Source organism: Pseudorca crassidens, chromosome 5 (assembly GCF_039906515.1).
Source record: "Pseudorca crassidens isolate mPseCra1 chromosome 5, mPseCra1.hap1, whole genome shotgun sequence".
NCBI classification, from domain to species: domain Eukaryota; kingdom Metazoa; phylum Chordata; class Mammalia; order Artiodactyla; family Delphinidae; genus Pseudorca; species Pseudorca crassidens.
Genome location: NC_090300.1, coordinates 15,869,966 through 15,892,231, shown reverse-complemented (window position 1 = coordinate 15,892,231; position 22,266 = coordinate 15,869,966). Strand labels below are relative to the sequence as shown.

Here is a 22,266-nt window from a genome sequence, read left to right as displayed (position 1 = left end):
TATGATTTCTTTCCTTCTGCTAAGTTTGGGGTTTTTTTGTCCTTCTTTCTCTAATTGTTTTAGGTGTAAGGTTAGGTTGTTTATTTGATATGTTTCTTGTTTCTTGGGTAGGCTTGTATTGCTGTACTTCCCTCTTAGAACTGCTTTTGCTGCATCCCGTAGGTTTTCTGTTGCTGTGTTTTCATTGTCATTTGTTTCTGGTATTTTTTGATTTCCTCTTTCATTTCTTCAGTGATCTCTTGGTTATTTAGTAGTGTACTGTTTAGCCTCCATGTGTTTGTATTTTTTACAGAATTTTTCCTGTAACTGATATCTAGTCTCATAGAATTGTGGTCGAAAAAGATACTTGATACGATTTCAATTTTCTTAAATTTACCAAGGCTTGACTTGTGACCCAAGATATGATCTATCCTGGTCAATGTTCCATGAGCACTTGAGAAGAAAGTGTATTCTATTGTTTTTGGATGGAATGTCCTGTAAATGTCAATTAAGTCCACTTGTTTAATGTGTCATTTAAAGCTTGTGTTTCCTTATATATTTCATTTTGGAGGATCTGTCCATTGGTGAAAATGGGGTGTTAATGTCCCCTAGTATGATTGTGTTACTGTCGATTTCCCCTTTTATGGCTGTTTGCATTTGCCTTATGTGTTGAGGTGCTCTTATGTTGGGTGCATAAATATTTACAATTGTTATATATTCTTCTTGGATCGATCCCTTGATCATTATGTAGTGTCCTTCTTTGTCTCTTTTAATAGTTTTTATTTTAAAGTCTATTTTGTCTCATGAAAATTGCCACTCCAGCTTTCTTTTGATTTCCATTTTCATGAATATCTTTTCCATCCCTTCACTTTCAGTCTGTATGTGTCCCTAGGTCTGAAGTGCATCTCTTGTAGACAGCATGTATACAGGTCTTGTTTTTGTATCCATTCAGCCAGTCTGTGTCTTTTGGTTAGATCATTTAATCCATTTACATTTAAGGTAGTTATCGATATGTATGTTCTTAATGTATTTTTAAAAGAGTCTTCAACAGCCTAACCACCAGCCCAAACAACACAAATTCCTAGAACACTTTAAGTCCATTCATTTCCCATGACATATTATTGCCCCTTTTTTCAATGCTGTCTTTTTTCCCTTTAAAACTCAAGGCTTCATTTTTTAATAACAAAAGTTAATTTTATTGTTCACTGTCTTTTCTCATGTTTAAATAATTAATATTTATTAATACTTATATTTATAGTCTTAGTACAACTTGTTTTTTCTGTTAAAGCCACCAAGGGCCAAATGTTTTATATTCATAGCTTTTTAAACAAGTACAGCTTTTTGGTAACCCTACAAATTTGATATGACTATAATTTAAAAGTACAACACTTATTTAGATTTACCTAAATATTGACAACTTTTTTATCATCTACTATTCTTGCATCACAGTCCTTCCTTCTGTGGTCTTTATTTTCCTTAAAGTACTTTTTTTTTTTTTTAACCCAGGCCCCCTGCATTAGGAGTGCAGAGTCTTTTTAAAAATCAATTAATTAATTAGGCTGCGTTGGGTCTTAGATGCGGCATGTGGGACCTTCACTGTGGCGCCTGGGCTTCTCTCTAGTTGTGGTGCACTGGCTCCAGAGTGCGTGGGCTCAGTAGTTGCAGTGTGTGGGCTTAGTTGCCCCGTGGCCTGTGGGATATTAGTTCCCCTACCAGGGATCTAACCCATGTCCTCTGCATTGGAAGGCAATTCTTAACCACTAGACCACCAGGGAAGTCCCTGAAGTACATACTTTAGAAGTTCCTTTAGCAAAGGTCTTTTTGTGATGAACTATTGTTTTTGTCTTTCTAAATTGTCTTTGTTTCACCATTTTTATTTTTTATAAATTTATTTATTTATTTTTGGCTGCATTGGGTCTTTGTTGCTGCACGCAGGCTTTCTTTAATTGCAGTGAGCTGGGGCTACTCTTCGTTGTGGTGTGCAGCCTTCTCATTGCGGTGGCTTCTCTTATTGCAGCGCACGGGCTCTGGGTGCGAGGGCTTCAGTAGTTGTGGTGCATGGGCTCAGTAGTGGTGTGTGGGCTTAGTTTCTCCACGGCATGTGGGATCTTCCTGGACCAGGGCTCGAACCTGTGTCCCCTGCATTGGTAGGCAGATTCTTAACCACTGCACCACCAGGGAAACCCTCATTATTTTTGAAAGACAGTTTTTGTAAGTTGGCAAATTTTTTTCCCCACTATTTAAAATGTTCTCAATAGTTTTGTGGCTTCTACTACTGCTACTGATTATTCAGCTGCCAGCCTAATTATAGTTTCTCTGCAGATGTCCTACTCTTTATTTCTGGCTGCTTTTAAGTTTTCTTCATCCTGGTGTTCTGCATTCCCCTACACCATTCCAACTGCTGTTTCTTTCTATTTATCCTGACTGTTATACCTTGTCTTTTCTTCATCTTTTAATTCATGTCTCTAATAAGTTCTTGAAAATGATCTTCCCTTTATGTCTTTGAATACTGTCTCTGATTTGTTATTTCTATTTCATCTTTCTAGAATTCCACTTAGCTATAGGTTAGATCTTTCCAATCTGTTCTGTCTCTAAACTTCTTATATTTATTTATCTTCTTTGCATTCTGAGTAATTTCTTCAGCTTTATTTTTCCAGTTCATTATGTTTCTCTTCAGATGTGTCTATTGCTCTGTTTAATCCATCCACTGAGTTTTACAAGTTATCTTTTTACTTTGAAAATTGTCAAATACACAGAATATTATAAAGATCAGAGAACCATGAATAAATACTGGTATATCTTTCATCTAGATCAGTGGTCCCCAGCCTTTCACCAGGGACTGGTTTTGTGGAAGACAATTTTTCCATGGACGGCGTGTGTGGGAGAATGGTTCAGGTGGTAATGCAAGCAATGGGGAGCAGCAGATGAAGCTTTGCTGGCTCTCCCGCTGCTCACCTCCTGCTGTGCAGCCCTGTTCCTAACAGGTGCTGGTCCTTGGCCCAGGGGTTAGGGACCCCTGATATAGATGGTTCTTCACCTGTTACCATCTTGCTACTCTGTGTGAGTGTACACATATATACATATATATATCTATATACACACATATATACATATATATGCATATACACATATATACTTATATATGCATATACACACACTTTACTTCCTTTTAGGAAACCATCTGAAAGTAGGTTGCAGCCACCATGCATGTTACTCTTAAATACTTCAGCATACCTCTCTCAAGAAAAAAGACATTCTATTACACAAACATGATACTATTACCACACATAAGGAAATTCACACGAATCAATAATATTACCCAACATATTGTTCATACTCAAATTTCCCTAATTATCCCCCAAATGTCATTAATATAAGCTTTTTTTTCTAATCTAGGATCCAGTCAAGGTTCACACCGCTACATTTGGCTGTTATGTCTCTGTAGTTTCTCCAATTCTAGGACACTACCTCACGTCCCTCTGCTGTTCAAGACATTGAAACCTAGGGAGAATATAGGCCGGCTGTTCTGAAGAACATCCCATATTCTGGAATTGTCCAATGGTTTCCTCATTATTAGACTTGGGTCAAACATCTCCAGCCAGAGTCCCACATGGGTGATACTGTATCTCCCCCTGCCTCACTCATGAGACACATAGTGTCAGATCCTGGTTACAGTGGGTAGGGCCAGACCTCACCATGTAAAGGCACATTTCCCCTCTGTCATTAATAAATATGTGAGGGGTTCTGTGGGACTGTAAATAGCCTGCCCCCCAACTTGTCACCCACTGGTTTTAGCATTCCTTGATCCTTGCCTGACTCAGTTATTACAATAGGGATTACAAATTGATAATTTTCTAATTCTACCACTTTTTCTATATTTATTAGCTAGCATACTTCTATAAAAAAGAAATTTTCCTCCCCTTCTCTCTTTTTGGGTCTCTAGATAGACTTGTGGATTTTTTTTGTGTGTGTGTGGTACGCGGTCCTCTCACTGTTGTGGCCTCTCCCATTGCAGAGCACAGGCTCCGGACGCTCAGGCTCAGTGGCCATGGCTCATGGGCCCAGCCGCTCCGTGGCATGTGGGATCTTCCTGGACTGGGGCACGAACCCGTGTCCCCTGCATTGGCAGGCGGACTCTCAACCACTGCACCACCAGGGAAGCCCAGACTTGTGGATTTTTAAAATTCAGTGTTGTAATCCATTACCATCATTAGTCTTTCTGATGTTCAAATTGTTCAAAATTGGGCCAGTGGGAACCCTTTCAAGACAACTCCTTTGTCCTTTTGACATGACAGTTTTTGCTACTTTCTTTCTTTCTGGCATAACAAATGTTCCAGGCTCACATTGTACTTTCCCAGTTAGGTTAGGATTAGTTATTTCTCCAAGAAACCTGGTTCCTTTTAGTGGGGAATGATACTTAGAAACCAAGATCTGGTTATCAGGTCTGCTCATTGCCACTGGGGTGTCCCATTGGTTGTTTTAGTTCAACAATTAGATTTTTCTATTTTAAAAAACTCTTATTTGATTGTTTTCAGATCAACCTGGTCATTTCTTTATTATCTCTCGTTCCCTCAAATTATATTTTATTATCATGTAGTGGTAGATTTTGTCCAAATAGGATAAAGAAGGAGAAAAGGAGGAGGAGGAAGGGGACACATTCATTTATCAAGTAATACCAAGCAGGTAATACCTTCGCAACTGGCGCGTGGGCTGCTGCAGATCTGCAGAGCTGAGTCTGTAGCACTTTGCTTTGATGTTTATTGGTGGATAGTTGTTGATTGCACCTAGGAAGAAAAGAAATCTGTGAGGGGACTCTTATTCACAGCAATTAACATTACAGCAATCTGCTCTGCATGCAAAGTGTCCCTTCACTGTTTTCAACATCCATCAAAGGAAGACACCAACTAAGGTGGCCATATGAGATGAAAGCAGATTTCTCAGGGTGGTCTCTAAAATTGGGTTTAGAAAATGCATGACTGTCAAATTTATAAGTGGAAAAGTCAACTTACTTTTCAATAAGGTGCCCTTAGCTGCTAAAGTCCATCAAACATTAGAGGAGAAATCACAAGCCCATCCTAACAGTCTGGTCTCTGACATGAACTAATCAGAATAGTTACTTTTTACTTGCTCCTTTGGAATATTAAAATGCAAAGGGAAAAGGATATTTCCTTTATGGTCTCCATATCAATAACAACAACAGTAACCACAGTGCCATCTTGGGTTTAATTCATTATAATTCATTTCATCTGAAGTATATTAATTTTTTATAATATGAAAGCATGCCTCTTCCCACACCATTTAAACATTAAAAAAAAACATTTTTTGATGAGAAACTTTAAAAAATGCATTATTATTTCCATGAAACACTTAATTTAATTGTGTGTTAAACACAATTAAATCTCTTCCTGATGGTCTCAGGTCATCTAAGTAGCAAGTTGGTCCTGGGCTGTGATCCAGCACTACCTTCTGAGCTGCTATTGTAGACTGGGCTGTGCGTTTCTAGACTGAATGGCCAAGACTGTGATGTTTCCTTTATGTATATCTGATTTTTAATTATCTGTCTTAACTCTAAGTTTGTCAGTCAGTAGTTTTGCATAGAAAATTTGTCGATTCTGATGTGAACTGTGTCTGATAGCCAATTCTGTCACAGCAGTGTGATAAAAAAGAGTCACTTAGAGAGGGAGCTGGACTGGGATGCCTAGGAGGGTGAGGACCACATCTGTTTTGGTCCCTCCTTGATACCCCATAAATCAACAGTGAGTGGCTCAGAGTAGGTACCTAATACATACATGTTAATGTTGAGGGGTGAGTGTGGGTCTGGGGGCCTGCTATTGAATGGAGCATGTAGGATTGAACATGATTATGTTAAAATCTTTTCAACTTTTTGTACTTTCACAGCTTTCGTTTAAAGATTGGAGATTTCTAGATACTTAAAGTTTTAGAAAACTTTAAACCCCAAGTAATTCTTCTTAAAACATCTCTTCCCCTTTCCCTGGGTGATGGGGGTCGGTGTCATTTATCTAATCATACAGTTTGACTAGTTACCATGAAACACCATTAAGAATTTTGCTGAGCTGGGGAAGGAAATTCCATCTTAACTTCCTTTCAACTTTCTGCCTCATAAGGAGTGTTTCTTTACAAGTTGCTGAGAGTCTTTCAAGGTGTTCTTTTGTTTCACCCTTACAAATGCCTTGTGATTTCTTTTCTCAGAATGACCCCTGGCCTTCATTTATTTTTTCCCTTATTTTTTTCCAGCTCCTCTTTCTGGATCCTATTCCAGAACCCATCCACACAAATTTCATTCTGGGAGCAACTGCTCCTATACCAGTGTCTCTCAAACTATAATGTACATATGAATCACATGGGGATCTTGATAAAATGCAGATTCTGGAACAAAATGTCTGGGGCAGGGCCTGTGATTCTGCATTTTTCACAAGCTCCCAGGTGATGCTGGGATGTTGGTCCTAGACTCACACCTAGAGTAGCAGAGGACCAGAGGACATGACATTAGCCCTGCCGACCATTTCCCAAGGCTCCTCAGACCTCACTGACCCTGACTAGTCAGTGTCTTTGCAGCCTTCACTGGTCTCACCATGAATGTCAGTGACAAGTTTGAGACACAGTCAGAATTTTCCTTAAGCTACACTGGGTGCCCTTTAGCCTGTGTGTTCACTTTCCTTTATCTGTACTCCAAAAGTAAATTCACCACAAAAATGATCAGAAATCTGACAGTGCTTTTCTTCAACCTCCAGAGTCATATCAGGACATAGCTTCTCTTAATCCATCCTGTTGCATTCAAAATGAATTGCATACTTTCAAGGCAAGCTCACTCCAAGAAATACAGCCCACGTTTCTTTTCCATGGGCACCAGTTACACTAATACTGGCATCATAAAAACTCATTAACAAAGCTAAGAAAGTTTTGCAGGGCTGTATTTTTTATTCTGACAGGTAAAATGGTATCTCCTAATACTTCAAACTCTGCCTTTGGAACTTGTAAAAGCAAAGCCAAGGATTGTTGAATTTTTCTCTGGCTCTCTCTTTTGGGGTGTTAACCAGTCAAACTTTCCATCAAAGGGCAGCGTGATAATGTTACATGCCAAGGGTTTCTACTTTGTAGCTAACAGTCCAGGCTGTGACTTCACACCCCCAGACTGTGCTGCTCCATATAGACTGCGAGCAACTGCTTGTTATGATTGTTTCTCCATAGGAACCAGAAGCATAAAAAAGGAGCCAGAAAATTCAATGCTTAGAAATCAGAGGCTTCCTCCCTCCACATCCATAATTACATATTTTCCTTGCTGAGCCTGCAGTGCCCTTGAAGACAGAGGTTTCCAAGAATCCATGTCAACTCATCAACCCTTCTTTGGGGAGTACCAAGAATACTCTTAATGTGCAAGAAAGAACAGATTTTATGACTTACGCCTGACTGAGCTTATAAAGGCCTTCACAAACTTCACACCATATCTGTGGTCAGGCTTATGAATGCGGCCAAGCTGGACCAAGTGGTGATCCAACGGGTAGCTGGCTAGATCTTCCAGTTCCTGGTCGTTCCAAGAAGGGCCAAGGGAAAACACAAATAAGGCATAACCTTGACACTTGGCTCTCAAGGATTCTTTCTTTAAGGTTTCCCTATCCAAGTGATTGGTTTCCCCAGCAGATATCACAAAAATGACTTTATTTCTTCTCAGATTGGGTGTACTCAAGAAGACATTGTTGAGAGTCCACTGTAAGGCATGACCAATAAAAGCATCTCCATTGAGCTGCTGAACTGATTCTTCCACGTGCCTCTTCATGAGGCGTTTACTCTTGTAGGTGGTAAGGTTGAATTCACTTCTAACGGGACTCCTCTGAGTGTTGGGTAGGAAGTGGGGGGGAGCATGGCTTAATAGGGCCACCCGGTCTCCAGTGACAGAGGTCTCAGGCTCTGGGGTGATGTCAAAGTGATCTAACAGTGCTCCCAGGAAGCCTCTTATGTCTTCAAATTCTGCACTTCCCACGTGCCGGGAGCCATCCAGAAGGAAAGCAGCGTCCATGTAAGATTGCACAGCTGGTGGTCTGGCTTGGTTGCAAGAAGCATCCGGCTTGCAGACATCTGCAGACCAAAAGTCACTTACGGTTACTAAACAGAAACGGACAGAAAAGGAAGAGATAGCATCTCAAACATTTTGACATTTGGAAGCTGCATAATCTTTGATGTTAAAGTAGTAACTAAATGATTTTGAGGTCAGCAACAGGAAGATTTCCTAGTACGTGGTTTGCATTTTGATCCCCAAAATACAGATTTTTATACACAGCCTGTGTCTTGAGTTCCATTCACTAATATTATCTGACTTTTTAAAATTAGGTTGCTTTCAACAGAGGTTTCATCTTGGCTCTGCTTTAAGTTTATAAAGATTGAAGTGGACAATTCATCTCATGATTGTACATGATATACTGTATCATGACATAGAAACTAATGATCTCTCTAACTGACAATATACAGGTTAAACCAATGGCCCCTATCATCCCACGCACACTGCTTTACTATGAAAAGTAATCTACTTAAAAAGTAAGAGTGAAAAAAGCAATGCATCTTTTATTTCAATTTAAATAAAGGTTTATAACTCTATCCATGTAGAGACATTAAGGACAAAACTACCGCTCATGTCTTATGTTCAAAGTACCTATTAGTTGAAAGCTCAGTATGTGTTTGTTAAATAAACGAATATAAATACTACATGTTAACGGACTTTCATAAAATATGAGGTCATTTTAATAATTATGCATATCTCATTTAAAAAAGGTATAGTAATAAAAACAGTGCATTAATTTATTGAACCTGACCACAATGAATATTCAGAGAAATAAAATTAACTTGGAAATGAAAGGATCTTAGAGGTCACCTAATCTTCTAATTTTACTGAAGAGTCTGAGGGCGGGAGAATAGAGTTATTTTGCCAGAGGAGACACCAGCATTTCTAGAAGGGTCTGCGTATGAAGTCAGTGTGGTACTGTTTGAGGCAAGGCCACATAGCACAGCAGAGGGGAGGCCCCTTGGCCTGAGAGCCAGGATGCCTGGGTTCTGGTCTAGCTGTCCCCAGTAACAAACATGCTGTGCACCCCCATCCAAGCCAAGACTGGGCCTTAATTCTGCACAACTAGGTGCTTGGATTAGATTCACCCAGAGAGCCCTTTCAGGGTTGATATTCTGCAATCCTAGATTTCCAATAACAGTTGATGGCTAAGGATGAGAATTAAAGAGAATTTTCTCTTTAAAAACTAAAGAGAAATGGAAAAACACACGTGTGGACAGCCAGTACTTAGATATGGGCCTGGCCATGAACAAAAGCTGTCAGATGAAAGGTTAATAACCAGAGTGCAGATCCTTAGGGGATGGAGCAGACTTCAGAACTTCAGACTTACTCATGGACTCAATAGAGATATAAGCTCTGAACAAGTTATGATTCCCTTCTTAAAATTCAATAAAATTTGATGACGCTGTTTAACAGGCAGATGACAGCACAGTCACTTGTGTGCAAGGCAGTTTCTAAAATCAGGGACAGTAGCCTGCCCATTTATTCAATTTTGTGGGGTTTCTTAATTGCAGGAAACAACAGCCAAAATACCTTCCATTATATGCCTCAGAGACAAAACAAGGATTTAAGCCAAGAAATGGAGCCAAAATATATCCCCAGACACACACTGGCAACTTCTGACCATGCATCAGACCAGCACAATGCATCACTGATGTGTCTACGCACAGCTGAGAACTCTAGGTGGATGTATTTGCCCATGGTGTGGTGAGCTCTTCGGGAGGCGGGGGGAGGAAATGATCAGAGGGCAGCAGAGGGGAAGACAGAAGGAAGTGAGGGTTATTAGGAGAAATCCCACTTCTCCCTTGGAGTCGCCACCTCCCTATGAAGTCACTCACATGACCAGAATGAGCATCTCATTGACACACATGCAGAAGGAGAGGAATTAAGCATTTTCTTCAAGGCCAAATACAGAGTTTCAGGGAACAGCATAATAAGATCTGTGTTTCTCATAAATTGCAGGTGTCTTAACGCCAGCTTTCTCGGGTTTGATCTGGCTGTGAGCAAACTATTTCATCTCATCTGTAAAATGGAGCTAATAACCTTTCAAACATTTTAGGGTGATTATAAGGATCAAATGAAACAATGAGAAGAGTGCTTAGAACACAATAAACCCAATAGCCTAAGCATTAAGTATCATCATCATCACCATCAGTGTTATATAAAGCAATTAGAACAGTGTGTGTCTAATAATGAATGTCTGATAACTGGAAGTTATCACACCCACCAGTAACCTCAGTGGGTCCCACTCTCTTTGTAATTATTAGAACATCCAAATTATTAGAATACTCAAATACAGGTCTGTCCGGTTCTCCAGCTAGACCTATAGATTGTGTATAAAACACAACCACAGACAAACCAGCATTGCACATCTTTCTGATGCTTAACCTTTGGGAGTCTGAGAAAACCTCTTTCCAATGAGAAATGCATGAATTTCTGCTAATTTCCACTCCCACTGTAAAGCATTTCTTTGGGGTTGTGAACATTTGAGATTTAGAAAACTCATAAATATACAGCATGAAAAAGTTGGCAATGGGACAGGCTAAGTTTTTCTAAAAATGATTCCTGTTTCCTAGAAGCTGCATGAGCTGAGAGGCTCCATCTGTGGATGAGGCTGTGTGGCGAGATGAGGCCGGAGCCCCAGAGAGATCCTCTCAAGGCCACTAGCATCTCTGCTGCCAAGTTCCAGCCGCTCCTGCCAATGGTGACTCACTGCACTGCTTAACGGGCCTGATCAAGTTATGTTCTCCCTGTGGGTCTCACCGTAGCAGAAAGTGCACCGCTGGAGTCCCTCTAGTGCTGGTGAAGAGTCAATCCTGTGTGGAACCATGGTGACTTGGAATCTGCCAGTGTCGTCAATCTGCAAGAAGCAGAAGCAAGAGGAAGAATAGCTTCATGGGTGGGGCTGCAGGAACCTCCCAGGATGGTCCAGAGAGCTGAGATCTGCAGAGGGAAGTGGGGGGCCCTCCCTCTAAAAGGGTCCCAGGGAGGCTGAAGGGCAGAGGGGCAAGAGTACTGTCTGGGTTTAACCCACGACTTTCTCTTTAGCTGGATGACAAGTGGATTTGCCTCTGTTTCCACATCTGTGAACAGAATAGTCATACTACTCCCTAAGAGGGCTACTGTGGGCACTAAATGAATTCATAATTGAAAAGCACTTACTGGCACCAGGTAGGTGCCACGTGGGTCATCAGAGACAGCAAAGCACTTCCACTCACAGCCCAGTGAGTTCGTTCTTAAGTTCATCATTCCCATTTTACAGACGAGGAAACTGAAGCTCAGAGAAAGGTTAAAGGACTGATCAAAAGACACTGGCCATGGAAACCATTTAAGGAAAAGGACCAGAGACACCCCTCTTCCCAAGTCCAGACAAGTGTGTGAAATCACAGATGTGCTTTAGAACTGGCTTTGAGTTCCCACCACGAACAAGGCATTGACCCTGGCTTTGAAGTGCAGACCCAGATTCACGTCCAGGCAGCTCTCCTCTGAACAACTTCCCACCCTTTCCAATTTGGCCCTATTATTAGTAACCTCCCCGAGGAATTTGAGGCTGGAGAGAGGCAGACAATATGGAGGCTCCTAATAATGAAGAATAATTAGCTTGTCAGTTAATTGACTCAGAGATCACTGACAGTCGAAAACGTATTGTGGGTGTGATCCTACCCAATGCCTCAGAGATGTGTCACACAACATTTAGTCTCTCCTGTGAACCCATCTGGCTAACCCCCTCCCCTCCTTCTCAGGGAAGCTTCCTTCCCATACTTGATCCACAGAGGTGCGACTCAGGCAGCTGTGTTGGTGTGGGGTGACCCCATCTCTCAGCAGAGCGGATTGCATCAGGGATGGACACCTGAGCCGATCAGAAACACAGAACTGGGGTCCTGAGGGCAGTGCGTCTCCCCGTCTTAGTGCTGAGCACGGACAGGGCTGCAGGCTGGTCATCTTCTATGTTGTTCACTGAGGAGCAAGGGACATGGGAAGGGGGGTGGGGGCTTTCCTGAGAGTTATCTCTGTTTCTTCCCATCTTTTATTCTCCCGTGTGTAAGAGATGGAGAAATCAGCACTCCCCTGAATTCCTCCCTGGGAGACCACTGTGTTTGCCTTCCTAAGCCATCTGGGTGAGAGGGGGAGGCTCGGAGGGAATAAGCGGTAACTGAAGCTTTTAGCTAAATTTCTAGGCACAAATGCATAGAGAAAGGAAGGTATGGTGTCTGACAAAGACTGAGAGGGAAGAAACAGAGTGAGAGTGAGCATCGTGTGGTTTAAGAGAAGAGAGAAAAAGAAAATACCCTGTGATGAAATTCCACATATAAGCAAGTTTTAAAAAATGGTACAAATGAACTTATTTACAAAACAGAAGTAGAGTTACAGATGTGGAAAACAAACATAATTACCAAGGGGTAGGAGGGATAAACTGGGAGATTGGGATGTACATATACACATCACTGTATATAAAATAGATAACTAATAAGAACCTACTGTATTGCACAGGGAACTCTACTCAATACTCTGTAATGACCTATATGGGAAAAGAATCTAAAAAAGAGTGGATATATGTATATGTATAACTGATTCACTTTGCTGTACACCTGAAACTAACAACATTGTAAAGCAACGATACTCCAATAAAAATTAATTAAAAAAAGAAAAGACCCTGTGATAGTCGGGTGGCAGAAAAGGGACAGGTGGTGGGGACATAAATGGGGACATTTTGTGAATGGGGACCTGTAAACACAGTCTTGCCTCTTGATTCTTGTCCACCAGAAGACACAATTAGCCTGCATTATTAACGGCTTTTAATAGGTGTCTGGGCAATATTTCCAGTGAATCATGCCATTGCTTCATCTGGACTGTGATGAGGGACCAGGAAACCAAATCCAGAGAGCATGGATCAGTCCATCTGATAGGGGCAAAGTAATTTCTTATTGCCAACTATCAGGGTCTGGGAAAAAAAGGTCACAGAAGGCTTGAGCTAGAAGAAATTTTAGAAGCCAATCTCACCATTTCATAGATGAGGAAAGTTAGCCCAGAGTGGGGAGGAATACAGATGCCTCCAGTTTAAACTTTGCCTTCTGCACTGTTGGTGGGAAGGTAAATTGATACAGCCACTATGGAGAACAGTATGGAGGTTCCTTAAAAAACTAAAAACAGAACTACCATATGACCCCACAATCCCACTACTGGGCATATACCCTGAGAAAACCATAATTCAAAAAGAGTCATGTACCACAATGTTCATTGCAGCTCTATTTACAATAGCTAGGACATGGAAACAACCTAAGTGTCCATCGACAGATGAATGGATAAAGAAGATGTGGCACATATATAGAATGGAATATTACTCAGCCATAAAAAGAAATGAAATTGAGTTATTTGTAGTGAGGTGGATGGATCTAGAGTCTGCCATACAGAGTGAAGTAAGTCAGAAAGAGAAAAACAAATACCGTATGCTAACACATATATATGGAATCAAAAAAAAAATGCTGCTAATGAACCGAGTGGCAGGGCAGGAATAAAGGCACAGATGTAGAGAATGGACTTGAGGACACAAGGGTTGGAAGGGGAAGCTTGGGTGAAGTGAGAGTAGCATCGACATATATACACTACCAAATGTAAAATAGATAGATGGTGGGAAGCAGCAACATAGCACAGGGAGATCAGCTCCATGCTTTGCGATGACCTAGAGGGGTGGGAAAGGGAGGGTGGGAGGGAGACGCAAGAGGGAGGAGATATGGGGATATATGCACACATATAGCTGATTCACTTTGTTGTAAAGAGAAACTAATACAGTACTGTGAAGCAATTATACTCCAATAAAGGTGTATTAAAAAACAAAACAAAACAAAACAAAAACTTTGCTCTCCCCACATAAGACCTACCTTCCACCCTCTGCCTGAGCTACTTCGACTATAGTTTTGTATCAGGGGGTTCTAACTTGATTTGGAACAGTGTTCTCACCATGTCACCCAGAGATTGCTGCCCTTTGTTCACTAGCTTGTGTTCTGTGTGTCTACCATGTGGCAACTTCCATCCTTCTGGCAGTGGCACTAGCTGATAACTTAGGCTTCACATTTAACCATGTATCAACATGTTGGTGTCAACCTAAAGCCATACTTTCCACTCATTGATTCTAGTGCGTCTTTTTTTTTTTTTTTTTTTTTTTTTTTACTGGGAGAGACCTCAGGGGGTCTGTGCTCTCCACTTCCCTTCCCCCAAGTAATTTCCTAATCAATAAAGTTCGGCAGATGTGGTCTTAGAGATCACTCATCCTACCACACGTCATCGGAGCAACTGTAATTAGCATATCACAGAAAAATTCCCCAAGATGAATGTGAGTTGGGGATTTAAAATAAAGGGTCCTATGGGTCACTTTTCTTATTGCTCACTTTCCTGTGGATTCAAAGATGCACCAGCTTGGATGATCCACAGATGGGTAAAATGAGCCTTCAGTACATCGTTCTGGATGATACCCTGCTCTTTGCTTTCTCAACATCACGGGGCTCCATGAATTGGTGCATTTGAAAAAGATACCATTAACATTCTTTAGACAATTCTCTATTAACAAAGGAAATCCATATAAAAATAAAAGGGCAGGGTGCTCAGAGTGATAAAGTTTCCCATTAACCCTCTCTCCCCCCAATTTCAGCTCTGTTTCATCACTAGAATAATCTGTAATGTCAACTATTACACCTAATGTTTCTCTCACCTGCAAAGCTAAACAGCAGAGTAAAGGAAAAAAAACAAGGCTAGCTATAAAGGACACATTTCTTATACATATATTAGAAAGGGAGACCCAGCCCACATTAGAATTCTTCACGGGCAGCAAATAAAATTTCACCAGAATTAAGAGGTAATTGCCCAACAAATTTAAAGGAAAAACCCTACGGACAAAACAAAGCTGAGATTGAGTTTTTTCCAATCAAAAATAGTCTTCCATTCCAGAAAGATGAACAGCTCATCACTTGGCTTCAGACCATCATGAAAAATTTCCAAGATGGTGATCACACAACACGTTTGCTCAGAAACATAGGGAAATGAGCCCATGTTTTCAGAGCAGCTGCTTCTGAGACCTGCCACATGTGTCTACACAGGTTCCAAATTTCAGTTGGATTCTACTGAACTCTCAGATGAATCAAGATATAGAAATGTCACAATGGTTATGAAACGAACAAGGGGTTTTGTGATATGGCCTCCAAATAAAAATTTATTGTGTCATTAAAACTTTGAGCTCTGTTCTTAAAGTACTAATAAATGACAGTTTAAGAGCAAGCGAAGAGATGGATAGAAGAAAGAAACAGAAGGGAAATGGAGAAGTAGTAACATCATCTCTCTTCTGCAATGTCAGATATTGGGTTCTCATCAATTTGTTTTGAGCCCTTCTAGACAACCCTGCATAGCTCCATCCTCTAATAGGTGAGGTCTTTTGGTTTTCTACTTACTCTTGTGTCCTCAGAGCCTAGGATGGCACCTGGTATATATGAGCTGCTCACTCAACATCTGTTGGATGAATGAACCTTGGGACCAAGTCTGACTTCTGTCTGCAACTCTAACTCTTTTTCTACCCAAGGGATATTGGGGCCAATACTGCTCCAATCTGTGAGGGTCATTGTCAAGAATCTGAACCTTCATTGGTGCTCTTTTGAGATCAATTCCTTCAAGAAAGGAACAAGGAGTCTCTAGGTGATGTGGGTAGAATCTCTAAGTGGGACTGTTAACACTCCAAAGTTTAAAAGAAAAACTCTACAAAATATATTTTCTAAAGTTATACGCTATGCACATACCTTTGAGAGGGTAGGTGGAATTGCATCTGTTTAAATTTGTATCGCAAGTACCATCAATCATTTGTGTCAGGATATTAAGCTGTCTCCTATTTTGTGACTAAATAAAGCCAAAGAACAATGGTTGTTCCCAATAAACAGAGGGAATTAGGAGGACTCTGTGTGTAACCAAATCCACTTACAGAATCTTTGAGCCGCTGCCTCTCAAAGCAGCTTCATTAGCATAGGCGGGCCCCAGTCTTCTAATTTATGTGCATTTTCTTTTCTGAGCCTCATAGATCAGGCTGCTCGTTTGCATAATTCTGAGTTAGTTTCAATGATGCTAATAGCACTTTCAGCTTCTTTACAACCCAGACTTTAATACAGTTAAACAGATTTTAGTTCACCATCAAGAAACTGATAACAATAATAATTAAAGCAAGAGCTACCATTCTTGAGTGTTTGCTACGTCCTAGGCACTGGTGCATGGAGTTACATCATTTCTTCTTCACACCAATGCTAGGAAACAAGCACCACTTTCTGCATTCTACAGAGGAGTACTATATTTCAATTCTGGTCTGCTTAGTTTAGCACTTTCACAGAAAATTAGGGAGCTGGAGAGGGTCTCAAAAAAGCCACTTAATCCTAGTTCTCCAGGAAAGACAGAAGTCACCCTTGCCAGGTGAGTGACCGCCCCTAAAAAAGGCCTTCAGAGAAAGGTGGTGTCTTGACCACCTACATTTAGCCATCTGGCCCATGGCAACGTTAAGTCAATCTTGCCTTCAGAAAGCTCTTACTCAAATCTAAACTGGAGTTTCCACTGCTATGATTCTCAGTTTCTCTAATAAGAGATTTTGCTAACTTGGAGTTGGCTGGCTAGTTTTCTCCAGTAATAATCCTGCACACACCTGAAGGCAGTGACTCGGTCACTTCTCACTTTCCTTTCTCTACGTGAATTAATTTTTAAACGCTTGTCCTTCTGGTTCAGGTTGCATTTTCCAATACCCTTTGCAGATGCATGGGGTCTCTCCTCATGGCTTCCCCATGAATGGAGAACAAAGCAGCATGTTGGGTGGTCACAGATGACAAGAAGGACACTCTGCCAGGTCCAGCAGGTGTTTTGTAAGGAACCCCTGCCACTGAGGCTCTATTGATAGAGTGTTTTAAAGGTCGCCGTGATCCTAGGTGGTTTATTTAGAAATGCTACAAAGTAAGATTTTTTTTAAAATTAATTAATTAATTATTGATTGCGTTGGGTCTTTGTTGCTGTGTGTGGTCTTTCTCTAGTTGCAGCAAGCAGGGGCTACTCTGCTGCGGTGCATGGGCTTCTCGTTGCTGTGGCTTGTCTTTGTTGTGGAGCACGGGCTCTAGAGCGCAGGCTTCAGTAGTTGTGGCGCATGTGCTTAGTTGCTCCGTGGCATGTGGGATCTTCCGGAAGCAGGGCTCGAACCCATGTCCCCTGTGTTGGCAGTTGGATTCTTAACCACTGTGCCACCCAGGATGTCCCCACAGTAAGATTTTAATCTTCAACCTAAGAAGCTATAACTGGAATGGCTTTTCCTTTATAAAGTATGGATAGTTACATGATTGGTGAAGTTATAAAATCAGTCCTTTGGTTTCCATTCCATGACCACATCAGTGACATCCACGAATATTTACTGGCTACCCAGATTTAGTATCTTTAGATCCGGAGCCAACTCAGAGAGTCCCTTGGAGAAGCACTAGAATAGAGGCCTGGATTCAAGCCCTGACATTGCCACTTGTCAGCTGTGTGAACCTGGGCATAGGGTCCACCCCTCCAGACTCAGTGTTCTTACCCGTACAACGGGAATAACAATGATTCCCATCTCATACACACTGCTTGTGGGAACTAAACAGGATGATGCCCATCAAGGGCTTGGCATGTTCCTGGTACATAGTAATAAACACTTAGTACAGCTCCATGCTTTCTTGTAAATGCCCCTGAGTACAGGCAAAAAAGAGAGAGAAGAGTTATGAGGCAGCTTGCCCTTCTTACCACAAGCGAGCGCTCGATGGCGGGCACCTGGCCGAAGGCGATCACCACCGGGATGATGTCCAGGGCGCTGAACTCCAGGCCGGCCGTCGTGATGGTCTGGGCATCCGCAGATGGGCCGCCACTGAAGAACGTGGCGATTCTTCTGGTGTGAGCCCCTGGGAGCATCCGCTTGAAGACATTCCTGGAGACAAACCTCATGGCCTTGCCAATGTCCCTGCTGGACGTGGACTGCTCGTAAGGAAGGGCCTCGATCTCTCTGAGGAGTCTGTCCTTCCTGTAGGCGTCGGAGAAGCGGATGAGGAGCCTGGCGTGGGAGTCGTAGGTGAGCACGGCCACGCGCGTACCCGCAGGGCAGCGGTTCTCCCGGACCCGGAGACCGCCCAACAGGGAGGTCATCATCTCCTTCATCCGTGCGAACTCTGGCTCTGTGACGCCCCGGGACTGGTCCAGCGCGAACACCAGCTCCGTGGGATGCACAGGGCACCGCGGGGCTCCTAAAAGGCCAGAACATGTGTCTTACCACAAGAACACTTGCTTAAAAATGAAAAAAAGATATGCACATAGAAGGCGAAGTAATTTAGATGTTAAAATATGGAAACACAATCATTAAATATAAATAACTTAAATAGTAAAACAAACACTTAAATCTTTAATAATTAAAATGGTATTCTAAAAACTGACTTTGATCTTTTAAATAAAGCAAAAGATGAACTTATTTATGAAACAGAAACAGACTCATAGACGTAGAAAACAAACTTACGGTTACCAAAGGGGATAGGGGTGGAGATATATTAGGAGTTTGGGATTAGCAGATATATGATATTATATATAGAATAGATAAACAAGGTCCTACTGTATAGCACAGGGAACTATATTCAATATCCTGTAATAAACCATAACGGAAAAGAATCTGAAAAAGAGTATGTGGGGGTGTGTGTGTTAATTTCTGCTGTACACCAGAAACTAACACAACATTGTAAATCAACTCTACTTCAATTTAAAAAATACAAGAAAAGTCTATAATTCAATTTGAGTTTTAATGAAATTTGTAAGTTCATTACTAAAACTCCTAAATAATAAAGAGCTCATGGACATGCCCTTTTACCTACAGAGATTAGATCGATGGTATCATGTTTGTTCCTGAAATTTTGTTAAACAAACTAAAACATACATTCTTTACTTAATAAGGAAATTTAACAGGGGTTAAAAAGGGATGAAAGCTCTGTTGATAATTTCAGACAGATTGGGATTTACCCTCTCTGTGCCTCAGTTTGCTCATCTGTAAAATGACAGTCCTAACCGCACCCACTGCCTAGGCCTGTGCTGGGGATTAAGTGAATCAACACAGGTAAAGAAAGCACTTAGGACCACAGTACCTGGTACACAGCAGGTGCTCAACTAATGTTCACCATTACTGTTATTATTACAGACTTACTCATTGTGAAAAAGAACAGCTATATTACTTAAAAGAATGAGGAAACCTCAACTGATAAATTTTTATTTAACAGTTAGAAATGCAAGTTTAACCAATAAATATGCCTTATTACTTAGAGAAACTCTGAATTAGGATGGTTAAACACGAATGTAAGTGTTAAGATTTATTCATTGATCCCAATTCACTCATTCTAATCCCAGTATTCTGCACTTATCACAGTCGGAGATTTATTTATGTCTAATTATCTGATTAATGTTTGCCTCTCCCACTACTTTATGAAGTGTGGAGACAGGGATGATCTCTCTCTTGAATGGCAGATTCTTAGTCCCTGCCATAAAGCTGGGATCTCATAAATGTTGAGTGAAAAAGAACCAAACAAAGGACAGTTCTTTGCAACAGGTACAGGAAAAACAGAACTTTCTGGATAGGTGAGATGCCTGGTGTTGAGATACATGCTGGTAAGAGGAAATCTGGCTGATGTGCTCCCCTTGGAGGGGGCTGTCTCCTCTCATTCAGAGGCCAGCAACTCAGCTCTTTCCAGGCGAGCTCAGGACTCAGACCCACCGGGACTGGCTAGGTTGGCCAGGCTGGCCCAGGAGGGGTCCCCCTCTCAGCTGGGCTTCATCACCTTAGTGCTAGATTATCATCTCCTCTGGTCCTAGACTCTGTGACCCTCACAGGCAAAAGGACCAGTAAGAATAAGTGTTCAAACCCAATCAAACTGTGTATCTTAGTGGAGACAGGACAGGATTTATTAGCCTCTGAGTCTAATTTAGTGGGCTGAGCAGATATTTAAAAAATCAAGGTCACGTCAATTTTACAATAAAAAATGGGTAAAATTATGACCAAACGTGACAGTGGTCTGCTAGCTCTTTGTCTGGGCTGCTGTTTCATATGGGAACAACAGCAGTGATAACAACAATGCAGCTTCAGCTGTAATTTAGAGGTAAAGGGAAAAAAAGATATAAACACTGGCTGTTATCAAGTTTTCAGGAAAAAAACACCTACGGGCTAACTCAGCTTGTTGCCAGGACCCCGAGGATCTTGAGGAAGGCTGGGCTGGACTGTGGAGGCACCGAGGAGGCCCCCCTCAGACGTGGATCCCCACATGGAGACCCAACTTACTGACCGGAGCAGGTGACAATGAGTACTGAGGAAGGCAAACACAACACCCGCCACGTGACTACCACCCAGCAGTGGCGGCCCATCCAGGTCACCGCCATATTTGCCTGGAATAGCTCCATGTGGCCCCCTCCCCCCAACACTAGCGCTCTGGCTTTTATGCTTCTCCTCCCTACAATCCACTCTCCCACAATGGCCCAAATAAGCTTTAAAAAATTGTTCATCAGTTCACGTTTATACCTTCAATACTTTTAATAAGCTCTTTAATACCCTTCCATTCCAATCTGAATAAAATCTGGCCTCCTGATTATAACCTACAAAACTCAGTGCAATCTGGTCCCACTTCCTTCTCCATTTTTGCACATGCCATGGCCCCTCCTCACCATGTCTCAGTCACACTGGGCTTCTGTCAGCAGCTAGAAAACACCTGGGTCTGTTTTGTATCATGGCCTTTGCACTTGCAGGATTCCCTGCCTGGATCTTGCAAAGCTGGCTTCTTTTTATTCTTCATCCAAACTTCAATGTCATTGTCTCAAAGAGGAGCCCTCCATTCAAAGGCATTTCTCCCCTCCCCTAGTGTCATTCTGTGACAGGACCTCCCATTATTTATCTCTTTCACAGCAACTAAAATATTCTGTAATTCTTTCCTTTGTTTACTTACTACCTGGATCCCTCCATTAAGATGGAAGCTTCTGAAGACAGGAATTATGTCCATCTTATTCATCCCTCTGTCCCCAGTGTCTGGGACAGAGACTGGAACATAACAGGCTTTCAAAACACATTTGTTGAATGAGTGAACAAGCAATCAGAAGGCATGGATCGATGGATTTATACAAAAGGTATAAAAGTATAAGAGGGTGATGATGGGTTTATACAGAAACATCATGTAATAAGCTTTTGTAATATTCCTGAAAGATGGCCCAGAAAGATACTAAGCCAACTTGGTAATTAACATCAGCCAAGTGCTCCACAGATTTTAGCACTATCTGAGCTGCACATGCAGATAATTTGTTATCTGATCATCCCTACCTTTGTTCCACACACTTCTGCCCTTTGCATCTTAATCCCTAACCACAAGACTACAGAGACAGGATAACAAATGGAGAGAGAAAATGGAGGGAGGGAGAAATGTTTTTGAAATTACAAAAAAATCTCTTGGTAAGGTAAATGGCAATGTTAGTCATTAAAATATAAATAATTAAAAAAATCAAACCACTTCGTTGGCAAAGAGCTATGAGACAGCTTAAACTCAAGTGATTTATTGGAGGCAGAGATGTGCTACCAGTATGAGGCAGCAAAGAAGTCCAGATAAAGTTTTTATCATTTGGCAGGCAACACATTGTTCTAACTCATCTTTCCAGATGTACCACATTTTGGAGCTCGATTATAATATGCTATAAATAAAGATTACTCACCATGTCTGCCAGCTGGGGAAGAAGAACAAAGGAGGTTGGGTTATTATTTGGTAGGGTAACAGTGTTCTGTATTGTGTAAGAAATCAAGGCAGCCAAGGTTCTGCCTTGTGAGCTTTTTGTAGATGACTCAAAAACCAAGGCAACAAATAGGGTTTGGAGAAATGCAGACAGATCCAACATGTTGGGAAAAGCACAGGTCCTTCCATAGGGAATGGGATGGGAGAAATAGGAGGGCCATAAATCAGCGGCGTATAGCCAGCTGTCAGAGGGAAAGGATTTCTGCCTGGGAGGGAACATTATGTTGCAGAGAGGTGCACTGAGTTTGGAAAGTTAAAAAGGTCCTAACCACTCTTTACTCTAGATTTTCCCCATGTAGAGATCTATAGCTATCAATTACATATATGTATACATATATGTGTACATATATGTAATGTGTGTGTATATATATACATATATATATATATATA

At 41.5% G+C, this 22,266-nt stretch overlaps 1 protein-coding gene across 1 annotated transcript in view; it reads right to left on the bottom strand.

Annotated features, from left to right (window-relative positions):
- The window catches only part of COL6A6 (collagen type VI alpha 6 chain), a 109,818-nt gene that overhangs the window by 10,119 nt on the left and 77,433 nt on the right, over positions 1-22,266 (bottom strand). The window contains exons 31-35 of the mRNA XM_067737430.1: positions 21,800-21,811; positions 17,828-18,321; positions 10,817-10,913; positions 7,402-8,073; positions 4,670-4,763 (exon numbers count right to left, since the gene is read on the bottom strand). Coding sequence (XP_067593531.1) covers positions 4,670-4,763; positions 7,402-8,073; positions 10,817-10,913; positions 17,828-18,321; positions 21,800-21,811 — 1,369 coding nt within the window. The remainder of the gene's footprint in view (positions 1-4,669; positions 4,764-7,401; positions 8,074-10,816; positions 10,914-17,827; positions 18,322-21,799; positions 21,812-22,266) is intronic.